We start from the raw sequence: 23,403 nt of genomic DNA, 5'->3' as shown, positions 1-23,403 counted from the left end.
AAGTGGAGATACTGGATCAAAGGGTGCTTGGATTCAGTCAATTATTCTGTGATGATTAATGGGAAACCCAGAGGTAAATTTAAGGCCACTAGAGGGCTAAGACAAGGCGATCCATTATCCGCTTTCCTGTTTACTCTAGTCAGTGACGTGCTGAGTAGATTGATAGATAAGGCTCAAGAGGCAAACCTCCTCCACGGGTTAGTGGTCGGTCATGACTCAGTGGAAGTTTCACACCTCCAATTTGCAGACGACACTATCTTTTTCCTTGAAGATAAAGCGGATTACTGGAGTAATTTATTGGAGGTTTTGGAGTTGTTTTGTACAGTCTCGGGTATGAAGATTAACAAGGAGAAAAGCTCTCTTCTCGGTATCAATTCCAGCTTTTCCTCCTTGGATGCTAAGGCTGGAAGTTGGGGATGTGAGGTGGGCAGTTGGCCTATGATGTACTTGGGTCTCCCTCTCGGAGGAAATCCAATTTCTGTTGCTTTCTGGAACCCTGTTCTGGAAAAGGTGGAGAAAAGACTTCAAAAATGGAAGAGGGCTTGCCTCTCTAAAGGCGGAAGACTCACCCTAATTCAAGCCGTGCTGAGCAGCATCCCTTCTTATTACATGTCTCTATTTAAGATGCCTCTGGGGGTGGTAGCTAAGGTGGAACAAAAAATGCGTAATTTCCTGTGGGAAGGTTCTGAAGAAGTAAAGAACTTGCATCTAGTGAACTGGAAGCAGGTGTCCAAAATTAAAGAAGAGGGAGGCCTGGGTATTGGGTCATTGAAAGAAAAAAATGAAGCCCTGACAGCTAAGTGGATGTGGAGATTTCCTTTAGAAACACACTCTTTGTGGCACAAGGTAATTAAAAGCAAGTACAGAATCGCCTCCAATGGTTGGGATCCCAAACCGGGTCTCACTTTCTCTCATAGAAATCCTTGGAGAGGAATTTCGAAGGGGTACACTTCTTTCCTTCAATGTTGCAGATTTTCAGTCGGAAACGGAGAAAAGATTAGATTTTGGGAGGACAATTGGAGGAAGGAAGGGACTCTACAGGTTTTATTCCCAAGATTATTCTCCCTTTCTAGAAAAAAGAATCTCAAAATTTCAGAGTTTGTCAACAATTCTGTCACCCCTCATCTATGGGACTTCAACTTCAGAAGAAATTTGACGGAGGCTGAGAGTACCGAAGAGGTAAATCTTTTGGATATTCTGGAGGAGGTGAGAGTTATTGGCACTAGAGTGGACAAAAGAATATGGGAGCTTGAGGACCACGGGTCGTTTTCCTGCAAGTCTTTTAGGACTCTTCTCCTCTCTATTGATTCAAGGGTAGCCTTCACCCCCTTTAGTCCCATCTGGAAAGCAAAGACTCCCCCGAAAGTTAAATTCCTCGTGTGGCTGATCGCTTTGGGAAAAATCAATACCTGCGACCTGATTCAAAGAAGACATCCGAAGATGTGTTTATCCCCTTCCTGGTGCGTTCTTTGCAGAGAAAGTGCAGAAAGCATCGATCATTTGTTCCTGCATTGCCCGTTTTCACTAAATCTTTGGTGGAATCTCTTGAGAGCTTTCAGCGTTTTTTGGGTGACCCCTAGAGGCTGTGAGGACCTTCTTAGCATCAAGTGGGCCGTGTCAGGAAATAGAGAAAGAGCTCTAACTCTTTGGAACTGTCTCACCCACGCTATCTACTGGAATGTTTGGATGGAAAGAAACCGTAGGATTTTTCAGGAGAACAAAGGTGCAAGCTTTGAGGAAGTCTGGGAGAGAGTTAAATTTTGGGCTTCTATTTGGGCTTCTGTTTCTGGGCATTTCAATGACTACCATTACTCCATAATCATGAGAGATTTGGTAGCCGTGCTAATGTAGGGGGTTGTTAGTGTCCTAAGGCGTGTTTCTTAGGATGCTGGAGTTTTGCTGTTTCCTTTTTTTGCTGCTTTTTGTTCTGTCTTTTTCTTTGTTAATCGAGGATGCCTCATCCTCTTGATTTCTAATACAAAAGTTTCCTTTCAAAAAAAAAAAAATACAAGTACAAAGATGTGTTAACCCTAAATAAAATAGGAAATATATCTAAATTACAATATGAAATAAATCTTAATTATAATTGGACTAGACAAATAGGTAAGTAACTAAAATCCTAACATAGTAAGGAACCAAAATCCTAACTAAGTAAGGACTCGTCAACACTCCCCCTCAAGTTGGGAAAAGATATTTCCCATGCCCAACTTGACAAGCGAGTCATAGAACACCATACTTGAGAAGCACCAATTGTAGAGAAGGTCTTTTCGTCAACCACGAGTGAAACAAGTGACAAACTAAAGCAAAGTTCGCAGCGAAAACACAAGAGCAAACCCTAAAAAATAGGGCACATAGCAGAACACAGAAACCCTGTGAGCACGGCAGCAGATAAGGCAGAACACAGAAGCCCTGTGAGCACGACAATAGATAAGGCAGAACACAGAAGCCCTGTGAGCACGGCAGAAGATAAGGCAGATAGCAAAACACAGAAACCATGTGAGCACGGCAGCAGATAAGGCAGAACACAGAAGCTCTGTGAGCACGGCAGAAGATAAGGCAGAAACCAAACCCTAAAAAATAGGGTAAGGCAAGGCAAACACACCAGCAAAGGCATGAGCAACAATACTGGCACCATAACAGGCAGGAGCAACAAGGCAGAGACATAACAAGCATCATCAACAGCGATACAAGGCATTGGCACCAGCAACAGCAGAGACAACTTCTCTTCACTCCCTTCCTCCCCCTGAAGAGAAGGGGTCGATGGAGCCATATGATCAATGGTACTTGAGAAACATGCACTGACTAACACTGAGATGTAGCAGAATCAGCCATGGCAGATAGGTGGTTAAATTGCAGCGGAATAGATGAGCAGCGGTGACAATAGCAAGGTAGGCAGCGATGACGGTAGCAAGGTAGACGGCGGCGGCGGCGGCGGCAGACTAGGATTATAAGCTAGATGTATAATGCAACGGAAATAGGTAGTCTCTAAGGTTAGGGTAGAGACAGATCAAAACACAGTAACATCATCGACAATGACCATAACAACGGCAACATCAACGGCAACAATAGCGGCAACGGTAACATCAACGACAGTAGTAGAGGTAACGGTAACGGCAACGGCAACATCAGCAACAACAATTCTTCCATATCAACTTTAGCTAATTCACATAGACAACTTCTCTTCACTCCTCCTCTCCCCCTGAAGAGAAGAGGTCGTCGGAGTCAAGAAATAAGCAACATCTTCATGGGAATATATCAAGCTAATGGGGATACGTCAATAAACATATCCTTTTCACTCCCCCTCCCCCCCTTGAAGAGGAGGGGAGGAGAGCACTTAAATTGCAAGGAGAACGCAAACACAGGTCACAAGAAAAACTAGGCTCTTATACCATGTCAAACAAAGTAGGGCAAATATTCAGTTATGCTAAGATACGCTCATATTTGCTCATATTATTATTCTTCTCCAATATGGAGGTATTTATACAAGTACAAAGATGTGTTAACCCTAAATAAAATAGGAAATATATCTAAATTACAATAGAAAATAAATCTAAATTACAATATGAAATAAATCTTAATTATAATTGGACTAGACCAATAGGTAAGTAACTAAAATCCTAACATAGTAAGGAACCAAAATCCTAACTAAGTAAGGACTCGTCAACACCTATCTCCACCAAAATTTGTTTAAAGGAACAAAAATAAAAAAATTGGAGGAGACAAGTCTTCCCCTCGAGCGTGGGACACCATATCTAAGGTCAATAAAGAGAAAATTGGAAGGACATCGAAATTTCAAGGGCTACTTAATTGTATTAATATTGGAAAATATATATTTTCCTGGCAGCTTCTTTTTATATTTCAAATTATCCAACCCCTTAATCATGTGTAGCACCAAATACATCATCGGGTTTACCTAACACACGCACCCAGCGAGGCCTCCCTCACCCTTTTTATTTATTTATAACTTACTCTCGAAAGTAGAGGATCAAATGAAAATGCAAGCTCTTGTTTGGAATCCTGAATTAAAAAAGTGGAAAGTAAAAAATCATTCCATTCCAAAATAGAAGGAATACAATTCATGTTTCCCTTTTAACATTCCTGTCAAACAAACATGGCCTAAAACTTTGGTAATTAATTTCTTTCATTATTAGACGCTTAGTTCACTCATAATTTGTCAGAGATTATCAAAGCATGGTGCTAGCTGCCTCCAGTTTATCCAGCTCTGCCTAGCTATTTACGTTACGCCAGACGTGGGGTTAAGAATTTTAAACAACTTTGCTTTGGCTCATGTTGTCGAATGATTGAGGAAGCCGCCAAAAGGTACCCTATGATATGCTACTTTCGTGTAACATGTTTCCTACCCCTTGTATTCTATCTCATCACAACAAGGCTTATCGGGTAAGAAAGATTAATTTCTCCATACCTTGAGGATTCTCTTGCACTTTTTCCCCAAAGTTCACTTAAGTTTAAAGTAAAAGCCTTGTGCTTGTAGGGGCAACTCTTGCAACCTCAAGGCTCAAGATTTATTCGTGTACCATCTTTTGTTCTTTTGTTCTTATGGATGCATATGTACTCCCTTCCCTTCTAGGACTGCCTTTCTCTTTCTCTCGCCCGGTTTGTTTTCCTTTTTCGGAAACAAAAGTTTATTCTTTTCTTTTGGTTGGGGAATGTTAATTTGATTTTTGGGGTGCGTACAATAATTTCTCATACATATAAAGAGAGGAGTTCCAAACATGAAACACAAGGCTTATACTTGCATTGCAAGCTTCAGCCACAGTATTCTGCTCTTTGTACATAATTAACTTCAGTCTCATTGGTTCCTCCATGACAATAAATACCTACCTGTTCTCTGCAAATAGCTTCAAGGCAAGTAGGGAAGCCAAAATGACAGGGCACTTCAGTCGCATCCGTCCGAGAAGGTAAGTCATCATTTGTTTATTCAAGAAAATGCACCAGCTAAGGTTGTAGCATTATGCTCATTTGATTCGCGGAATGGGTTCTTTGAAAATGAAATCCCCACTAGTTACATTAGATTCAAATGAAAACCACCCTTACTCTTCAAAAAAAAAAAAAAATTGTAATGACTTGCAGTTGTCTATATTTCAGGCCTATTATCCTTGAGAGAATAAAGAGGGTTTGCCCCTATGTGGTCTGTATGTTCAGGTTAGTTTATGTGTACCTTTAATTTTTTGAGGCTTTCAGATGACGATCCAAAAAGTGTAGCTAGCAACTATTAGATTTATTTCGAGCTAGTAGCTTAGCTTGCAAAGTCTCTTTACCTTTATTTGGTTTTCGTTCATTAATATTGTCTTCTTTTCTTCAGTAATTTATGCCTATAGTATTGGTTTGAAGTCAGTACATACAAGAAGAAGAAGGGACAAACTGAATGTCGTTGATTGATGTTATGGAAACTCTTTTGTTGTTTAGTTTGATTATAACTCCGAATAATGTTATTGAAAATCGTCCATATATATTGGTTTCTCATCAGCGAGTATTGGTCGTTCGATACAGAAGACCATCCAGATGAGGGTTTTTATGAGGATTTAGTCGGTCGTGCAATAAGGAAAAAAGAGACACTTGGGCGCATATTCTTTTCTCCATTAACAAGGAAAAGGATATTTTTATTATCATGTGTTGCAGTGTCAATAGATCCTCTCTTCTTTTACATTCCAATCATCAATAACGAGAAAAAGTGCCTTGCAATTGACAAAAACTTGAGGACTGCAGCTCTTTGTTTGCGAGCACTTCTTGATGCCGTTTTCGCACTGCATACTATAAGTTCTGGGTTTAGGTTGTATCCGTATAAGGAGCTCTACTTTGTAGATGTACTTTTCTACAGCTTTCGCATCATACTAGTTGCCGTTTTCCTTATGCTTCCCATTCCATAGGTACGTAAGAGATTGTCTACTTTTTGTAAGAATATGACTTATGGACGAAGATTTAAAAAATAGACAGTTGATCGTTAAAAAGATCTTGAAAAGTAGACCTTCATCTATAAATTGTCTTTTTTTTTTTGCAAGAATGTCTATTTTCAAGCCTTCATGGTTGAAAATAAAATAAAATTTACACAATCATTGAAATTTTACAAGTTCAAATTACTCTATTGCAAGATTGGAAAAATAGACAATTCTGGTTGAAATAAATTGAACTTGTATTATTCAATTTATGATATGAAGGTCAACTTGATATATATGTAAGATACTATAGAATAGGAAAATTCCCAACCAAACCAGTATCATAACCTCATTTACCGGAGTAATTTTTGGGTGTTCTGGGTACACCACGTGGCTAGTGTACCATCCAATAGACGTAAGACATGTCATAAAAAGTAATGCAGTAAGTTGAAGAGTAATTTCACATGTCCAACGTCTATTGGATGGTAGGAACATATAAAAGCTCTTACGATGATACGAAAATCTGTTGTATTAAAATATATATATATATATATATATATATATATATGTATATCAGTATCGGTTTATATTTTGGTCAATATTAATATTGTCTTATGCACATATAGCCTGTTGTTTGTCCAATTGGCAATAGCAGTTTTCTTTTTCAAGTCAGGAGGCTCTGGACATTTCGACCAAAGACTGACTCTGAACATCTTCCTTTTTTTTTCTGTTATGCGGCAAGGCTTGTCCTAATCTACATATTAAGTCAGGAACTCAAGTACAATAGCGGAATATGGGTTCGAGCTTCAGTCAATTTCTTTTTCTACATGGTTTCTAGTAATGTAAGTTTACAAGTTGTAAACATTCATTCTTTCATCGTTTATTTTTATTTTCGTAACTATTACATACGTGACTAAGATTTCTTATGTATTAAATAAATAATTAAGTTTTCATCTAAAACTGTTGACTATATTTATAGACCACTTTGTGCACCACCTCTTTTAAGAGATGCAACCCATTGTATTAACGGACTCCACATCTATTAACGATATCATAGACAAGGTTTAAAGATATTATAGACAAGACGGTTCATCTATTAAAAATGACTTTTGTGAAATCTTCGATATCCCTCTCTCCCTCCCCATTAAATGTTTCATAAACCTCACTAAAAAGAGTATTTGAAACTCCTACATTGATGGAGTAACAATTATTAAAGTAGAGAGAGCTATAAATAAGTTTTGTGTCATTATATTTAAAGTTAAATTTAACCAAAATATGATTAACCTTTCCTGACATAATCTAACCTTTTACCTTTTCAGATACTTGGAGGCTTTTGGTACTTCTTTTCTATTCAACGTGAGATATCATGCTGGCAAATGCAATCCTGTAGAAATGCTCTAGGATGTGGAGCTACTTATTATTGTAGTGACAGTACTTCACGAGATATCACATTCCTAAATGAGTTATGCCCCATAAATCCAACAAATATTACGTATTTAATTTTGGAATATTTCTTGAAGCTATTCAGTCTGGAAGCACAAGATCGATGCATCTTCCAACCAAGTTCTTTTACGGAGTATGGTGGGGCGTCAAAAATCTAAGGTTTGTTTATCTGTATATTAAGCTATTGGCAATTCATTAATAAATAGATCCTCGCTCTTTATTGATAATGAAAAATTTAATTGAGAGAGTGTTATGGATTTAAATTTTCAAATATATCTTATATATTAAATGCTCGATTGATTATTGCAGTAACTTTGGCACGAGTCTGCAAACAAGTAGCTATGTATGGGAAACGTGCTTTGCAGTTGTAATTTCTATTGCTGGTTTGCTACTATTTTTATGTCTCATTGGAAACGTGCAGGTACGAATGATGAATCTCTCAGCTCCTATAATATAGATAATATGAATTGTTTTTTATTGCTTGATTTATGTGTAATTAATGAAACTAGGTTTATTTATGCTAAAATATGAATATGGTTTGAATATTTTGGGTTAGATTTTATTCTTCTCCATAAGGAGGTATATATGAGTTTACATGAGTGATTTACAAGGAAATAGATACAGTAATCAATTAGTATATGATGAACTAAGCTTCCAACATTTTTGTATTTTGTTGTGAAACAGATATACATGAAGCAGGCAAAAATAAAATCGTTGGAAGATGAGGTGAAGGAAAAGGAGTTGAACGCCAAGATACTTAAGTGCAAAAAGGAGATACGAATATGGATATCACAGATAGCAGAAGGTGACAATGCTTTGGCGAAAAGTATTTGGCAACAAATAAATGAAAACAAATTAGTAGAACACAAAGATGCTGTTAAAGTGGTTGTGAATTATATGTTCTCTATTCTTCATTACTATGGGAGAAAACTTCTCAAGCGCCATTTCTGCATGGAGATCCTAAAAAAAGTACATATGCTCCATTTTCTTTTTCTTCTTCTTCCTTTTTTTTTTCGAGTCGAAACTTATGCAAGGATTAGAATCTAATTTTGTGATGTATATATATATAGGTAGACCGTCTTAGAGATATGGGGGAAGAAATGTTGAAAATTATCTGCAACAAAATGAAGCTAAAGATGTTCGAGGAGAATACGTTAGTTGTTGAAGCGTTACACCCACTTGAGCGGATGATGATTATTATAGAAGGTTCTCTGCGGATGTACCAGACAACTAGTGATGCTGCTGCTGCTCCCCAAACTCCTTCCCAAACCATAGTTTTCGAGGAAGGTGATATTGTGGGACATGAACTTGTGTCTTGGGCAGCGTCAAACCCAAATTTTAAGGACCCCCCTATTTCCAACAAACATGTCAAATGCCTCTCCAAAGTAACAGCCTTCGTTCTCACAAGTGGGGACTTGAGAAAATTAGTCAGCTCCAAACGCATCATCTTCGGGACAAGGGCGGAATCAGGAGTTTTTCAGTGGATGTGCTAGTTAAAATTTTTAGCTTAAAATCTAATGATTTTTTTTTTTTTACAAAAAAAATCTTACCTTTTACAATGTGAATCCCTAAAAATTTATTGCCATCAACCGAATAAGCTTCACAAATGCAAAGTGCAAAAATATAAATAATTAAGTTTCATTTATATATTAGTTGTAAACCCAAGAATAATAGAATTGGGTTAACATATTGTTCCGTTCTTGAAAGATAATAAATAAAATTGAGAAAATAATATTTCCCTAATGTTTTGTAGTATGGTGAGCCATATAGGCTTTTTTTTCTTATTCAAAAACCTTTTGTCAAAGGCATCAGATAATTTCACAAAAAAAGAAGAAGAGATATTTATTCATATTCCCATTCTTAGCACTAATAATATAAATAAACCCTACACCATTAAATTTCTATAAACAAACCCAAAAAGAAGTTATAATAAGTTAAAAGCCTCTTTATTATGTTATAAATGTGCTTTGGTGTGTTTCTAAAGTCCATTTCATATAAGGGTTTTTAAAAAAATAATAATTTGGGGCCCTATATTGGGTATAATAGTGAATCTCCCAAATAAAAAATACTGCATATAAAAAAAAAAGACACAAGACTTTGGGAAAAAAAATAAAAAAGAAGAAGCATATTTTGCGATTAAAAACCGAAAGGCAGCATACTTCCCTAGGGTATAGCCCACCACAGCCTTGGCTGTAGTTCCGCCCCTGCTTCGTAAGGAATTAAAAACTTGAAGTAACAGTGGAGACTTGTTTTCTTGTTTTTTTTTTTTTTTTTCAAGTACAAATGATAGTCTAAACCTAAAGGAGAGGGGATTTCTCTCACCAATCATGGCTGCAACTTATAACCATTTATTTCACCAAAATTAAAAGCCTGGTTAGCTTATAAGGAGAAAAGAAAAGATTATATTACAAATCAAATAGATGTTTTTATATATTTATCAACATAAGTTCATTACAAGTAGACTACTTTGATAAACCATATAAACATATAAGAAACCCACTCATCGGAAATGGTCAAAAAACAACCCCCAAATATGAAGAATTTGACATGTATAGAAATTATGAAAACTAAAATTCCAAAAATAAAAGAGAAATTAAGAAAGGGAAACAATGTTGTTGGAGTAACCATCCCAGAATAATTAATCAAACAGTGAGAGAAGTCTGCCTAAGATTTATGTTGTCGGTGATTGGAGATTTACATGGCTGATAGTCAGAGGTTTATGTGGCCGATTACCAGAGTTAGGTTGTCAAAAGAGGAGGTCTCTTTGAGAGAAGCGTGACCTGAGTTAAAAAGACTTGGGTTAAAAGAGTTGAAAAGAGTTGGAAAAAAAAAATACAAAAGCAGGTGTTTTTTTGTAAATAGACCACGTCTTTTTATGACACCCTTATAATATGTATGAAAAAAAAAACTCAATTCTTCTTGTAATTTAGGTTACCTCTAGTATTCCAAAATAAATAAATAAGTAAGTAAACATAGGATGATCTCTTTGGTCAAGAACTATTTATTATTAAGAAAAATATTGTCTCTCACTCTCTGTCTCTGTCACTGGAAATTCACTCTTTCTCTATTTTATGAATTAAAAAACTCATCAATTAAAAGTTTAAAAAAAGAATATATATATTCAAATCCGCAATAAATATTACAAACATTAGATTATTGCACTAACTTTTAATTAGCAAGTAAATAAAAATAGAGTAATGCTATTTGGACACACAACATTGACACACTTAGTGACACCCGCTGATGTGTCAATGTATCATTTGCTCGTCTTTTCTCCTCATTTTCTGTTCAGCAAATGATACATTGACACATCAACAGATGTCAACTAAGTGTGTCAATGTTGTGTGTCCAACTAGCATCACTCATAAAAATAAGATCAATCATAAAAATAAGATCAAGAGTGAACAGACAGAAAACAAATGAAATAAGTTAAAGTTGGTGTCTGATATTTACTCTTCGAACGATTTTGCCATCTCTCTGTCTCTCTCATATGCTTCAATTGCTGAAGCCTCAAGCCCGAAGAGAGCAAAGGCAAACGCAGAGCCCAAACGTAAGTCGAAAATGGAGAGCAGCGAAGAAGACGACGACTTCCCATCAATTGAGAGCATCACTCCCCAGTCTAAAGTTGACTCTCTTTACCAATCCCACACTGAAAAGGTTTCTTCTTCCTCCCTCCATAACCCTCTATTCGGCTCACGATAAATTGTTTGAAATCAATAAAGGAAAATGCTTTTTTTTTTCCTTTTTTTAAATCTCCCACATTTGTTGTTCATGGAAGATTTAACATTTCGCTTCCACATGTTTTTTTTTTGGGCGATCAATTTTTTTTGGACCCCAGCTTCTAGCTCTTTGAGGAGTTTGAGGATTGCCCATTTCAAATTAATCAATAATGTTGAGTTCTTAGCTGAATTTGTTTCTTGTTGTTCTGGGCTTAAGTACAATTTGAGGGAACAATTGTATTTGCCATCTGGGTGATGTCTATTTCAAGTTATACTTGTGTATATAGTGAATAAGCAGGCGTTTCATACTTAAGAACATGTAGTAAATGCATTCTGTTTTCTGTAAGCTTGTTTGGGTAAAAATATATGGACTTTGCCGCAATTTGGACAGTGAGTTGCTGTCTGAGGTTGGAAGCTGCAAGTATTTATTTGCTATAATTATTCTTTTAAGTGTTTCTGGTGATGCTTCTGTTGTATTGTTTCAATAAGCAGTTATTATCATTGTTGTTATTGTTGCTGTCACTCCTATAACATATACATATATTATGAATGCAGGGAATTAGAAAGCTATGTTGTGAGCTGTTAGATTTAAAGGATGCAGTGGAGAACTTATGTGGAAATATGCGAACAAAGTACTTGGCTTTTTTGAGGTAATTTAATGACACTGAATGATTTGTATGCCTGTTTAACAATAAAACAATCATTAACTATATATGTGAAAAGAAAACAAAAAAATTTACAAAGTTGTTCATGTACGAAGTCCGCAAGTTTGAAATAATTGACGCTTACTATCTACTTTTTGAGCTTGTGGGCATAGGGAAAGAAAATACAGGAAAAATCTTTAAGGAACAAAGATTTCCACATGAAAATTTCTCTGTATGTAACAACATATACACGACAATAATGTCGGTCAGTGATCCTATATACAAGAAGTTAGCCTAGTTACAGAGTTTTAGGCTATCTTATTTAAAAAGAGAGAAGGGGTCCAGAATTTTAGGCTCATATGTGATTCGTTCAACTCAAATCAAGGGCTTCTTCGCAGAAATTTGCTATTATGAAGAGTTTTATGGGTGACCTGATGAGAATTTCAAAAAGACTAAAGCAGTAACAAACTATATTATCTTCTTATAAGAAAAAAATTTATGGGAAACAAAACTTCTGAGTTTTATGTGATCTTATAATTATGTGACGGGACCAACCAAATTGACAACTTGAAGCAATGGGGTCACAAAGGTGATGTGGAAAATCAAATGTTAGATTTATAACTCGAAACCTAAAAAATATATTATAATATGGCATTGAAAAAGTTTATTCAGAATGATAAAACAGTGTCTAATCCATTTTGCAGCTATGCAACTCAAATTCTCCATGGCATGATTCTTGGGCAGGGGAATGCTAGGATAGCTAAACTTCTCGGAGAGCATAGTTTAATTTAACAGGAAATATGTGTGTGGTTAGTATCAACTCAACATACATCCCAACCTTTTTCCTCTTTGAGGATTGTATGTCACATGTGTGGGGTTGTCCAATGTTAAAGGGCTTTAAATGACTGCCCCAAGTCTCCCACCTCACTTTTCTTGGGAAAACACGTTGGAACCCCAGAAGGGCATGGACCATTCTTACTCACCTTCATATTTTCATTACTTAGAACTATGGATCCTTGATATCCACTGCATCCTTTAAATCTCTAAATCCTTTATTTCAAGAACATATTTTGAGGTCTGTCTGGGCTTGCCTTTCAAAACCCTGAAACATGGTCACAAAATGGCCCAAAGTTGTTTTCTTTCTTAGCTGTGCATTGCTTTGATTTTCATTCAATTTAATACGTTCATTAATCCTGTCTATCCATGCATGCATGATCCGATCTTAATTCTAATTGCAGAATATCTGAGGAGGCTGTAGAAATGGAACATGAGTTGGTTGAGCTCCGAAAGCATATTTCAGCTCAAGGGATTCTTGTGCAGGATTTGATGACTGGTGTATGCCATCAATTAGAAGAATGGAATCAATCTACTACTGAAGTCCAGCCAGACCCTGAGATTGGTGAACTTCAGGATCCCTTGCCAATTGAGACAGATGATCACAAGATAGTTTTGGAGAAAATTGATGTTCTCTTAGCTGAGCATAAAGTAGAAGAAGCATTAGAGGCTTTAGATTCTGAAGAGAGGAACTCTCCAGAACTGAAAAGCTCTGGAGATACTTCATCAACTGAAGGATCCTCATACAGATCTGATTTCTTGAAAAGAAAAGCAGTGCTCGAAGGTCAGCTAGTTGAGGTTACTGGACAACCTTTTGTTAGTTTTCCTGAGTTGCAGAGGGCTTTAAGTGGGTTAATAAAGATTGGAAAAGGTCCTTTGGCACATCAGTTACTGCTGAAATTTTATGGGTCCCGTCTTGAGAAGAGCATTGAAGCTCTTTCTCCTTCTTGTTCTGTCTGTCCAAAGACATATCCAGCCACTTTGTCTAAGCTCGTATTTTCTGCAATCTCACTGGCAACGATGAAGTCTGGTTTAATATTTGGTGATAATCCTGTTTATACAAACAGAGTTGTTCAATGGGCAGAGTGGGAAATTGAATACTTTGTACGGTTAGTGAAAGAGAATGCACCATCTTCCGGTACAGTTTCTGCCTTACGTGCAGCTAGCGTTTGTGTTCAGGCTAGTCTCAACTACTCTTTGATGCTGGAACGGCAAGGCCTGAAACTGTCAAAATTGATTTTGGTGCTGTTGTGGCCTTTTATTGAAGAAGTTTTAGAATTGAACTTTAGACGGGCCAGAAAACTTGTCCTTGATTTGGTAGAAGCTGATGAGTGCATGTCATTTTCACCTCGCTTTGCAGCTCCATTGTCTGCATTCACAATATCATCAGATCGTATGCTCGCTGATAGTGGGATAAGATTTATGTGCATTGTTGAAGTAAGTTAGTCTTATACTAATCTTTCTACAAATAATTTTTAAATTCATCTCTTTGTACTGATACAAGCAATTCAAATAGGCTGGTCTTGGTAGGTATTTTGAAGATTGAGCTTGAGGAATTAAGATGATGGAAAATTTTCAGACATAATGACATTAAATAAAAAAAAAAAGAGTTCTTATGAACAAAGAAAATGGTATAAAATACTTTAAAATTAAATTGAGTTGATTTAACAGTTGTTCCAAATTACTCTTGAGAAGGGAACATTTTAAAATGCTCCAAATTATTCTTCTGTGGGAAAGGTCACTCTTCCACTCAACAGGACTTTCACGAGGTTTTGACCTGTGATAAATATGTTAAATTAAAAGCAATTTTACATGCATATACTCGAGTACCTATGTACTTTACTAAGTATGCAGGTGCCATCTGCAGCTGGTGTGTGTATCTCCATGTGGGCACATCTGATATGTGTGTGTCAACATAATTATAGTGAATGTACAATTTGGTTTTGCAGTATACTTTTCTTAGCTGTACATAAGCGTGTGAATCGGTTTTGGTCAGTAGTAATGTCAAGTTCATTGATGCATTACTAATTTGTTAGTAATGACTCAACAATCAGTTATAATGTTATGTTGATTTCACAGGATATATTGGAACAGTTGACCCCTTTGACCATTTTGCATTTTGGGGGAAACATATTGAGTAGGATCGGTCAACTTTTTGATAAATACATGGATGCTTTAATTAAAGCCCTACCAGGACCATCTGATGATGACAATCTGACAGAGCTGAAGGAGTTTGTATCCTTTAGAGCTGAAACAGATTCAGAACAGCTTGCCATTTTGGGAGTTGCTTTTACCATTTTGGAAGAACTACTGCCAAATGCTGTAATGAACCTTTGGAAGCAGCAGAGTGAAGGTGGGGAACCAAAAAGTGGATCTGCTGAAAATGTCACACCTATTCCAAGCACTTCTACAGGGTTAAAGGATTGGAGGCGCCATCTTCAGCATTCATTTGACAAGCTACGAGACCATTTTTGTCGGCAATATGTCTTGAGCTTCATTTATTCCAGAGAAGGAAAAACACGATTGGATGCACAAATATATTTAAATGGGGATGGGGAGGATCTGTATTGGGGCTCTACCCCTTTGCCTTCCCTTCCATTTCAGGTGTTGTTTCTTACTTTAATGCGCTCTACATATACATGGGTTTCCTTGTGATAATATTTTTCTTTAGCTTTGCTTATCTGTGTAAACGTTATTACCCTATGGTATTCTGAATATTTCAAACCTCTCCAATTCTCTCTTAAATTATTTTATTTCTATATTTCCAAATTTCACTTTGTCATGGCCTATTTACCTTGGGTTGTTTGGCTGTTGGGATGCACCGTGTAAGAGCAGCTATAACAAATATTTGTGGGTGGGGTCATGCTTCTTGTAGTCATTAACTATAGTTTGGTTCTAGTGGCACATTTCGTCAGATCAACATAAAAAAAAAAAGGTTTGACGAATGTATCATCTAATCTATTTAGTGGGTTCCGTTATGATAACTGTTAGAAAGTTGAGTTTGTTATCCTGAAAGCACTGTATTCTGCTCAAGTGATCATTATCTTGCATTCAGCCATAGGACTTTTTATGCATATCTTGTTGCTGTATATCTTTTGGTACAGGTTATGAGACTTTGTCCTGGTATTGCAGGCATTATTTGCGAAGCTGCAGCAATTAGCAACTGTGGCTGGAGATGTTTTAATTGGAAAAGAGAAAATACAGAAAATTTTGCTTGCTAGGTTAACAGAGACAGTCGTAATGTGGTTGTCTGATGAACAAGAGTTTTGGGGTGTGTTCGAGGATGATACAGGCCCTCTTCAGCCACTTGGGTTACAGCAGGTACTTACATGCTTCCATACTGTCCATTTTTTGGTTGTTCTTTTTGAAAAATACTACGACCAGATATCATTATTTCACTCTTTTTCATATCGGGAAAAGTGTTAATATGGGATCCTTAGTTGATGATGGATTTTCATGGCTCAACATAGGACTGAAATCATGAAAAAGTTACTAAGTGGAAAAATTGCTATGGGAAAATACCACAGAATTTGAGAGCCCAGATAAGAGTCATAGAAATAGAATAAGTTTGCAAGCCACAAGCCACTAATCTCGTATCTTTTTGACTGGGTTGGTGGCAGATGGCTGTGTCTTTAGACCCCTTGATATGATAGGTCATTGCTTCATCTCTTCTAAAACAATCTTGGTTGAGAAACTGGAAGAGATTGAAGTTTTATGCTGGGTGGACCCTGGAGTCTGGCAAGTGCTGCCAGCCAGAGTCCTGGGTTGAATGCTCTCTCTCTCTCTCTCTCTCTCTCACACACACGCACAGTTAACTCATAATCAACTATGTTTGTTACAGTTAATTCTTGATATGCACTTCACTGTTGAAATTGCACGTTTTGCGGGTTACCCATCAAGGCATGTCCACCAGATTGCATCAGCCATAATTGCTCGTGCTATCAGGGCCTTTTCTGCTAGAGGCATAGAAGTGCAAAGGTAAGTTGTTTGCATGTCTTCCCAATTTTGGTTCTTTCTCCCTCGGGCCTCTATTTTCAAAGTTTCAACCCAAAGCTAAAATTCTTCTGTTTTATTAGTGCACTCCCTGAGGATGAATGGTTTGTTGAAACTGCGAAGTCAGCAATAAACAAACTACTTTTAGGAACAGAGGAAATTGATGAAGATAACATCACCCTTCATGATCACATCGTGTTGGATTCAGATGATTCCGTCTCTTCCCTCTCATCTGTAGAGTCTACCGACTCTTTTGCTTCTGCAAGTATGGGTGAACTTGACAGTCCAAGGCATTTCGACGATTCAGAGGGTTGAAAGTGTTTTTTCCTGGGCATAAGAAGAAAAAGAAAAAAAGACAGGGTTCGGTTTTGTAGTAGTAAGTATGTTGACCACTATTCTTGAACAAGTTGACAGGTTTTGGTGAATTAGTGATGCTTGTAGCATTGTTATATGAAAGCAGGTTAAGCGGTTATGTCTGAGGGTTATATTTACCAAATATTGCTTCCGCTGGGGAGATTTTCTAGCTTATAGCATTATAAAAGAAGTTAGTTTGCAATGCAATTACCTTGCCTTCTGCACATACTGAAAAGATAATTAATATAACCAAGTAGGTGGTGAAAAAAAAGGTGTCTGAGTGATTTATACCTGTAAAGCACCAAATGTCGACAGATCTGTCTTATGATTTTAACAAACAACTACACAATCTAATCAGTTTGGACTTTTCTAAATTGTATTTACATTAGCAATATTGACGATAAGCTTGTTTCAACAAGCTCCGTCTCTGCAACTATTTTGTTTGTATGATATAATCTCAATATCACAAGAAGAATCTGGACCAGCGCTTCCAAAATTTGAGAAGAAAATATTCCCAGAATTTTTTATTTTTTATTTTTTATTTTTTATACAAATGATTTGAGAGAGGGAAAATTAAACGTAAGATCTCGGGTGCATAGATGCTCTTAACCACTTAAATATAAGCCCCTTGTCAAGAAGCAAAGTATTTGGATGAGAAAGAAGCACAATGAAGGTTCTATGTAGACCCACTTGTTTGCTGATCAGACCCAACACTAAAATTTCTTTTTTAAAATTCCAAGTTTATCCTTGTTAGAAGAAAAATAAATGAAAAATAAGGAAAAGAAAAGGTTGAACATCCCTGCAAAACCCCTAGCCACCAAAACCCCAGCACCCAATAGCAGAGAGAGCAGAGAGAAGCAAAAATGGGGAAAATAAGCTACAAGAAGCTAAAAGGAAGCCAAAACCTAAGGCAACGTCTCGTATTGGCTCTGCTTTCGTCTACACCGGTTCATATCGAGGACATACATGCAGAGGAGACGTGGCCTGGTCTCCGTCCTCACGAGGTCTCCTTCATCCGCTTGCTCGAGAAGGTCTGCGATGACTGCTCCGTCGAAATCAACGATACTGGTACTACTTTCACTAACAAACACCAAACACTTGCCTTCTTATATTTAGCTCAAAATTGAATTCAGGGTTTAGGGTTTTGAGCATTGTTTTTTGTGTGTGTGTTTGTGGGTAGGCACGAAATTGAAGTTCAAGCCGGGGATCGTGATGGGCGGGAGGAATCTGGTGCACGAATGCGCTCTGAGTCGGGCTATTGGTTATTACTTGGAGCCATTGATTGTGCTTGGTCTCTTTGCCAAAAAACCCCTTAACATTACGCTCCAAGGTAGCGCTTTTATTACTGTGAACCTTCATGCGGTTTATCTTGTTTTTTTTTGTTCATCATTTGTTTCTTTTTTATTGGTTTTCTTGTAAAATTTAATGTGTGAAACAAATTTTGGTCCAGGGTAATAGCAAGCTTATTGTAATATTAAGAATTCATTTTGTTATTGAAAGCCTCAATCACAGTTATGGTTTTGTTCCAAGTAAGGAACACAATTTTTACAACGTTTTCATCCTTTAAGATAGTGGTTTTCTTCTATAAGCAATCTCCCAATAGCACAAGTTTTTTTTTTTTTTTTTTTCCTAATCACTTCGTTAAGGTTTTTGGTGGCGGTCGTAATATGGAGTCGCAGATCAACATGGGGACAGGAGAGCTAATTCCTGATAGTTTTAGTATGTGTACTTGACTTTCTTACTAATTACCTTACTGATCATAAACAAATGACCTGAACCTAATCATTAACCCAAAAAAAGGGACACCTGTCGATTTGAGCTTTAAAAAGGTGCTGCCACTTTATATGAGTTACATTTTTTTCTTTTAGGAATTACAAATGATTCAAAGGACCCATCTGTTGATACGTTCCGGTCTACTACCTTGCCCATGTTAAAACACTTTGGAGTTCCCTCAGAAGGGTTGGACCTAGAAATACTGAGTCGTGGATCTGCTCCTCAAGGAGGTGGTGAAGTGTTGTTGTCAGTTCCGGTTGTTCAAAGTCTAACAGTGAGTTTCTATGACTTATGAGATAGTATATTATGTTTTATGTTTCTATTTTTTTTTCGGTTTTCTATTTGTTTATATGTTTGGATGTACAGGCAGTTACCTGGACTGATGAGGGGATGGTTAAGAGGATTAGAGGGATTACATTCTCTACGAGAGTGGCTGTGCAGTTTGAAAATACCATGGTATATGCAGCTCGTGGAATCTTTAATCCCTTTCTCCCAGATGTTCACATATTTACTGACCATAGACAGGGCGCACAAGCTGGAAAGTATGTTTTCAACATTTACTAGATATCATTAGATTTTTCCTATGTAGATACATGTTATGAATTTGGACTGGTTTTTTAGGTTTGTTATGTTGAAGTGGTAGTAACACTTAGGCTCATGTAGACAACAATGATTTTATGGCAGATCACCTGGTTATGGAATTTCATTGGTTGCGGAAACAACTTCTGGTTGCTGTATCTCTACTGATACAGCAGTTTCCTATTCACGTCAGGAAGAAACATCTGAGCTTGAAGATGAGGAGAAGAAAGAGCTGATGTCTCCAGAGGACGTTGGTGTGCAAATGGCTACTGTTCTGCTTGGGGAGATTGAGCAGGGTGGAGTGGTAGATTCAACACACCAGGTTTGTGATTTGATGCCATAGTGGCTGAATTTACTTTCTCATTTTCCTAAGCAAAGATGGGGCACAACTCTAGCTAGAGGAGTTAATAACTTCCGCTTGTCAGATTAACAAAGAGGAGTTAATCATTTGTGATCACTGTCTATCTTGGATATAGGCTCCATTTTTTTTCCCTTTTTAATTCTGTCTATATGCTGATAGTTTGCTGTCATTTTGGCTTCTAGGGTTTGTTGTTTCTTCTCTGTGCATTATGTCCACAAGATGTTTCAAAGGTTCGTGTTGGAAAGCTCTCTCCTTACGGGATAGAAACACTCAGAAACATCAAAGATTTTCTCGGAGTTACATTTGTCATCAAACCTGACCCATCCACAGGGACTGTTATACTTAAGTGTGTGGGCTCTGGGTTTAGGAACCTATCTAGAAGGATTTCATGATAGTCACAGTACCAGGTATATGATTTTCTCTGTATTGGCGGGTGTGTTTCTTGTGTGCCAAAGAATATTCAAGAGGCATTACATGCATCAGCAGTGGAGGGATACCATTTAACGGCTTTAGACGTCTTGCTATGCAGTTTTGATGCAATCCTATAAGCTCCAGGGATAAGTTTTTGACATTTTTTTGACTCATTAATTAAGATTTTGTTGACCATCTTCTCAAATTGGATGTATGAAGTATGCTAATACATCATTATTGTAAACATGGTTCTTTTCTATTGGGTGCCATTAAGTAGGCACCCGAGCAGAATTGAGATATTTCACTGCATTGACTTTATAGATGTTACCATTGCATCGAAAGCATATACTTTTTTTTTCCCCTAATCCAAACATACTTTTTCAATAATTGTGATGTCTTTGCACAAGATGAACAGAAGATTGTAATTTTACAAACAAGAAGAATCCTCGTTAGTGAAACTATAGTCACTTCAATCAGTCTTCCATTATTGGTTTAAAACCCTTTTTAGGTCTCATTCCCTTGAGAGCCATCAGGCTTGGCTTAAGTTATGCAAAGCAGAGTAGTATTTCTTACCCACTCTGTGCATGCATGACCTTCTTAATAATCTCCCTTTCCATATATTATCATACCAAAGAAGATTGTTCACTCTTCCATCAATCATGCCACTCGTCGAAAAGAATATGTTGAGCTTCCATTTTGTAGCTCAAATTCATCGCAACCCACTCTGAAAGGAACAATTCGATTCGATCCTCCAAAATTTGGTTGTCCTTAAAAAAAAAAAAATTGCATTTTTTATAACAATAAATTTCCATGACACTACCCATATCAATTAATATAGGCTTGTATTGTACGCCGTTATTGATTTTGATCACATGCATACTTTGACTAGGTGAGCGGGACTGCTTTTACTGTATGACATATATGCATATATGCCTTGACCCAACCACAGTTCATTTCTTGGTTGATTAAGCATATGCTCCAGTTGGTTTCATTTCTTGGTTTGTAAAATAGAAATTATGTTCACCATGTCTCTGTGTCTCTCTCTCTTTTTTTCTTTTTTTTGGGGTACTATCAACATTTCTTTCCATTTATGGGCAATATCTGTTTATCCAGATTTAGCCAAATAATGGTTGTTTCCTTATAAATTTTGAAATTCTCTTGGTTAATCAGTCAACAAACTAAAACTTAAGGAAAATCTTAATTGCCTCGAACGGTGATTATTTCATAAAAGCCAAAGTTGTAGAGACCAAGTCTTTTACATTCTCAAATTCTACATTAATGGATTTTTGAAGTGAATTGGCCTCTGTCTCAGCTAGTGTGAGTGCAATGGCTTGGGAAGTTAGCGCATCAATCACCGGCTCGCTTGCACTAGTCTGCCTCTCGAGTTCTTGCAGCTCCAGAATCAGTTTTGCCCGATGTAGCCTGTCTGCCTCTATTTGTGCCCGAACTCTTTGCTTCTCTTGTTCTATGGCTTCTAGCTCCTTGAGGCTTGCTTCTGCCTTGCCATATAGGTCCATTTGTCTGGCTTTCTTAGCCCGATATTGCTCCATGACCACAGCAGGATCAGGTGACTGATCGGGAATCTTTTGGACCATGGCAGCTTCGTCCAGAATCCTGTCTAACCACTGCACCAGAAACTGACCCGATGAGGCCAGAAAGGGCTTGATCTCTACTTATGCATGGTGAGATATATATAAATGGTGCCATTTTTTCAGCCTCATTTATATTCAGCAAATAAAAATATCTGAGCTTCATGACACAAGATAGAATATACATGTAGAAGAGGGAATTGCAAGATATTTTGGGTACCCATATATATCAATCTTATTGTTTCTTATATGCATTTACCACATTAACTTTTGGTGCAAGTAAATTGAAGCGAACTACTTTCTTTTTTGTTAAACTTTGTGTAGGTATCAAACCAGCAGGCGTCAGCAAGCTATCTAAAAGCAGTGAAGAGATCACATGTTATCAGTTCTGATAAGGTAACTGATCAGATGCCCTGCAACCCTAGCTCATTGTCCTGAATATGATATATTTCTAAATACCATTTTTTGTTGGCAAGAATGGGTTTAATGGTTTTCTGATGGGGATTCTGTGTGTTGTTATATTTGGTTTGAAAAGGTTGTTAAACTAATGGATGAAGTGGAGTCCATATTCACAAAGCACTTTGCCATTATTGACAAGAAAAAGGCAATGAAGTTTTTGAGGCCCCAACAAAACAAAGATTCTCAAATTGATTGTGCAAGCATAGAATGTTATTATGCGTGACTCAGGCATAGAATGTTATTATGCATATACAGACATAAAAAAGAAAAGCCTGCTGGTAAGTTGTAACTTGTAGCAGTCTCAAATTGATTGTGCTTGCTTACCCTTAATCTATGGCACCTTAACTTCTAATCATCTACACCAACATTTATAACAGGAAAGGGATCAGTCCCAGACTGTTGTTGTTCACTATCAATGCCTAAATAGCGTATGTATCAAGCATAATCCCAAATCAAATCTCACAAACCCAGATGCATATTAATCCAAACCAATGTACATACAGGATAACTAGTTGGATATATAAGCAGCACACACCCTAAAACTCAAAGACCGATAACACATAATTAATCCGAACCAATGTAACAAATCCCTAATTTCCAAATTCACAGACACATAGCATCAGAAATTTCAAAATCTGATTAAAAAGGAACTGTAGTTAACCCAATAATATCTCCACCACAAACACAAAATAAACCTCAGGACTTTGTTGCTTTGTTACAATCTCTTGGCCTACTTCTTAACAACAATCAGGACAAAATATTTCAATAAATTTAATCAAAAACTCACATTACCAGCAAACGAAACCCAGCTATCCAAAAAAATTCGAGAAACTAAAAGACAAAAGGAATAGAAAAAAGCAAACTGACCTTTAATATTGGAAATCCCCAATTTCTAGGGTTTGAACTGATGAGAGAGAGGAGGAGAGAGGTAGACAGAGAGAGAAGGACGAAGAGAGAGATGGAGAGAGAGGGAGCAAGAGAGCTTCAAGCTTCTCCCATGGAAGCTTCAAGCTTGAGCGAGAACCAGAGTGAGCAAGAAAAACGCATTTGTTTTGTTTCCATTAACGGGGTATTTTTGAGTTTATTTTGGGTTTGGGGCCTACCAAACGTTTTTTTTTGGGCCTTTAGACTTATAATCTGTTTTTAAATTTATAAAATTGGACTCAAATCAAATACCAAACAGGCCTTATTGACCTAATTTTTTCATTTTTTTTAACATATCAAGTGGATGACGTCATTATCTTAAAACCATATTTTTCTATTTCTTAAACATAGATTTGTTTTTTTCTTGGGTCTGTTTATGGTTTGAGCCTAAGCCCAAAGTCTGAAAAAGCTATACAGGGCCTAGAA

The 23,403-nt window shown here is 37.0% G+C and overlaps 3 protein-coding genes and 1 long non-coding RNA gene across 4 annotated transcripts in view; 3 read left to right on the top strand and 1 right to left on the bottom strand.

Moving 5' to 3' along the window:
• The window catches only part of LOC110768608 (cyclic nucleotide-gated ion channel 1-like), a 31,566-nt gene extending 22,623 nt beyond the window's left edge, over positions 1 to 8,943 (top strand). The window contains exons 6-8 of the mRNA XM_088252568.1: positions 7,647 to 7,758; positions 8,022 to 8,306; positions 8,408 to 8,943. Coding sequence (XP_088108694.1) covers positions 7,647 to 7,758; positions 8,022 to 8,306; positions 8,408 to 8,830 — 820 coding nt within the window. The 3' untranslated portion in view covers positions 8,831 to 8,943. The remainder of the gene's footprint in view (positions 1 to 7,646; positions 7,759 to 8,021; positions 8,307 to 8,407) is intronic.
• Positions 8,944 to 10,733: 1,790 nt separating this feature from the next.
• LOC110768498 (LOW protein: exocyst complex component-like protein) lies at positions 10,734 to 17,088 on the top strand. The gene is made up of 7 exons (XM_021972253.2): positions 10,734 to 10,994; positions 11,612 to 11,706; positions 12,939 to 13,971; positions 14,614 to 15,138; positions 15,667 to 15,855; positions 16,376 to 16,512; positions 16,611 to 17,088. The coding sequence occupies exons 1-7, from the start codon at positions 10,899 to 10,901 to the stop codon at positions 16,840 to 16,842; spliced, it is 2,307 nt and encodes a 768-aa protein (XP_021827945.2). The 5' UTR covers positions 10,734 to 10,898; the 3' UTR covers positions 16,843 to 17,088.
• Positions 17,089 to 17,665: 577 nt separating this feature from the next.
• LOC110768490 (RNA cyclase family protein) lies at positions 17,666 to 20,327 on the top strand. The gene is made up of 6 exons (XM_021972241.2): positions 17,666 to 17,949; positions 18,062 to 18,211; positions 18,750 to 18,928; positions 19,021 to 19,196; positions 19,339 to 19,555; positions 19,777 to 20,327. The coding sequence occupies exons 1-6, from the start codon at positions 17,745 to 17,747 to the stop codon at positions 19,984 to 19,986; spliced, it is 1,137 nt and encodes a 378-aa protein (XP_021827933.1). The 5' UTR covers positions 17,666 to 17,744; the 3' UTR covers positions 19,987 to 20,327.
• An 879-nt stretch (positions 20,328 to 21,206) lies between these two features.
• Positions 21,207 to 23,144, bottom strand: LOC110768413 (uncharacterized). Its single transcript, XR_002528455.2, has 2 exons — positions 22,921 to 23,144; positions 21,207 to 21,630 (listed from the first exon to the last, which is right to left on the bottom strand). It is a non-coding gene; the product is annotated as an uncharacterized LOC110768413 (long non-coding RNA).
• Between the last annotated feature and the right edge of the window lie 259 nt (positions 23,145 to 23,403).

This window comes from Prunus avium, chromosome 4, assembly GCF_965620075.1.
Source record: "Prunus avium chromosome 4, drPruAviu1.hap1.1, whole genome shotgun sequence".
Classification (NCBI taxonomy): Eukaryota; Viridiplantae; Streptophyta; class Magnoliopsida; order Rosales; family Rosaceae; genus Prunus; species Prunus avium.
This window is presented reverse-complemented; position numbering and strand designations above follow the sequence as displayed.

Bases quoted from the DNA above. Each gene is read 5' to 3' on its own strand.
- LOC110768498 (XM_021972253.2), top strand. From the start codon at position 10,899: ATGGAGAGCAGCGAAGAAGACGACGACTTCCCATCAATTGAGAGCATC. The intron at 10,995-11,611 runs GTTTCTTCTTCC...TTATGAATGCAG, and splicing joins ACCAATCCCACACTGAAAAG to GGAATTAGAAAGCTATGTTG. The intron at 15,856-16,375 runs GTACTTACATGC...TGTTTGTTACAG, and splicing joins AGCCACTTGGGTTACAGCAG to TTAATTCTTGATATGCACTT.
- LOC110768490 (XM_021972241.2), top strand. From the start codon at position 17,745: ATGGGGAAAATAAGCTACAAGAAGCTAAAAGGAAGCCAAAACCTAAGG. The intron at 18,212-18,749 runs GTAGCGCTTTTA...TTTTTCTTTTAG, and splicing joins CCTTAACATTACGCTCCAAG to GAATTACAAATGATTCAAAG. The intron at 18,929-19,020 runs GTGAGTTTCTAT...TTGGATGTACAG, and splicing joins CGGTTGTTCAAAGTCTAACA to GCAGTTACCTGGACTGATGA.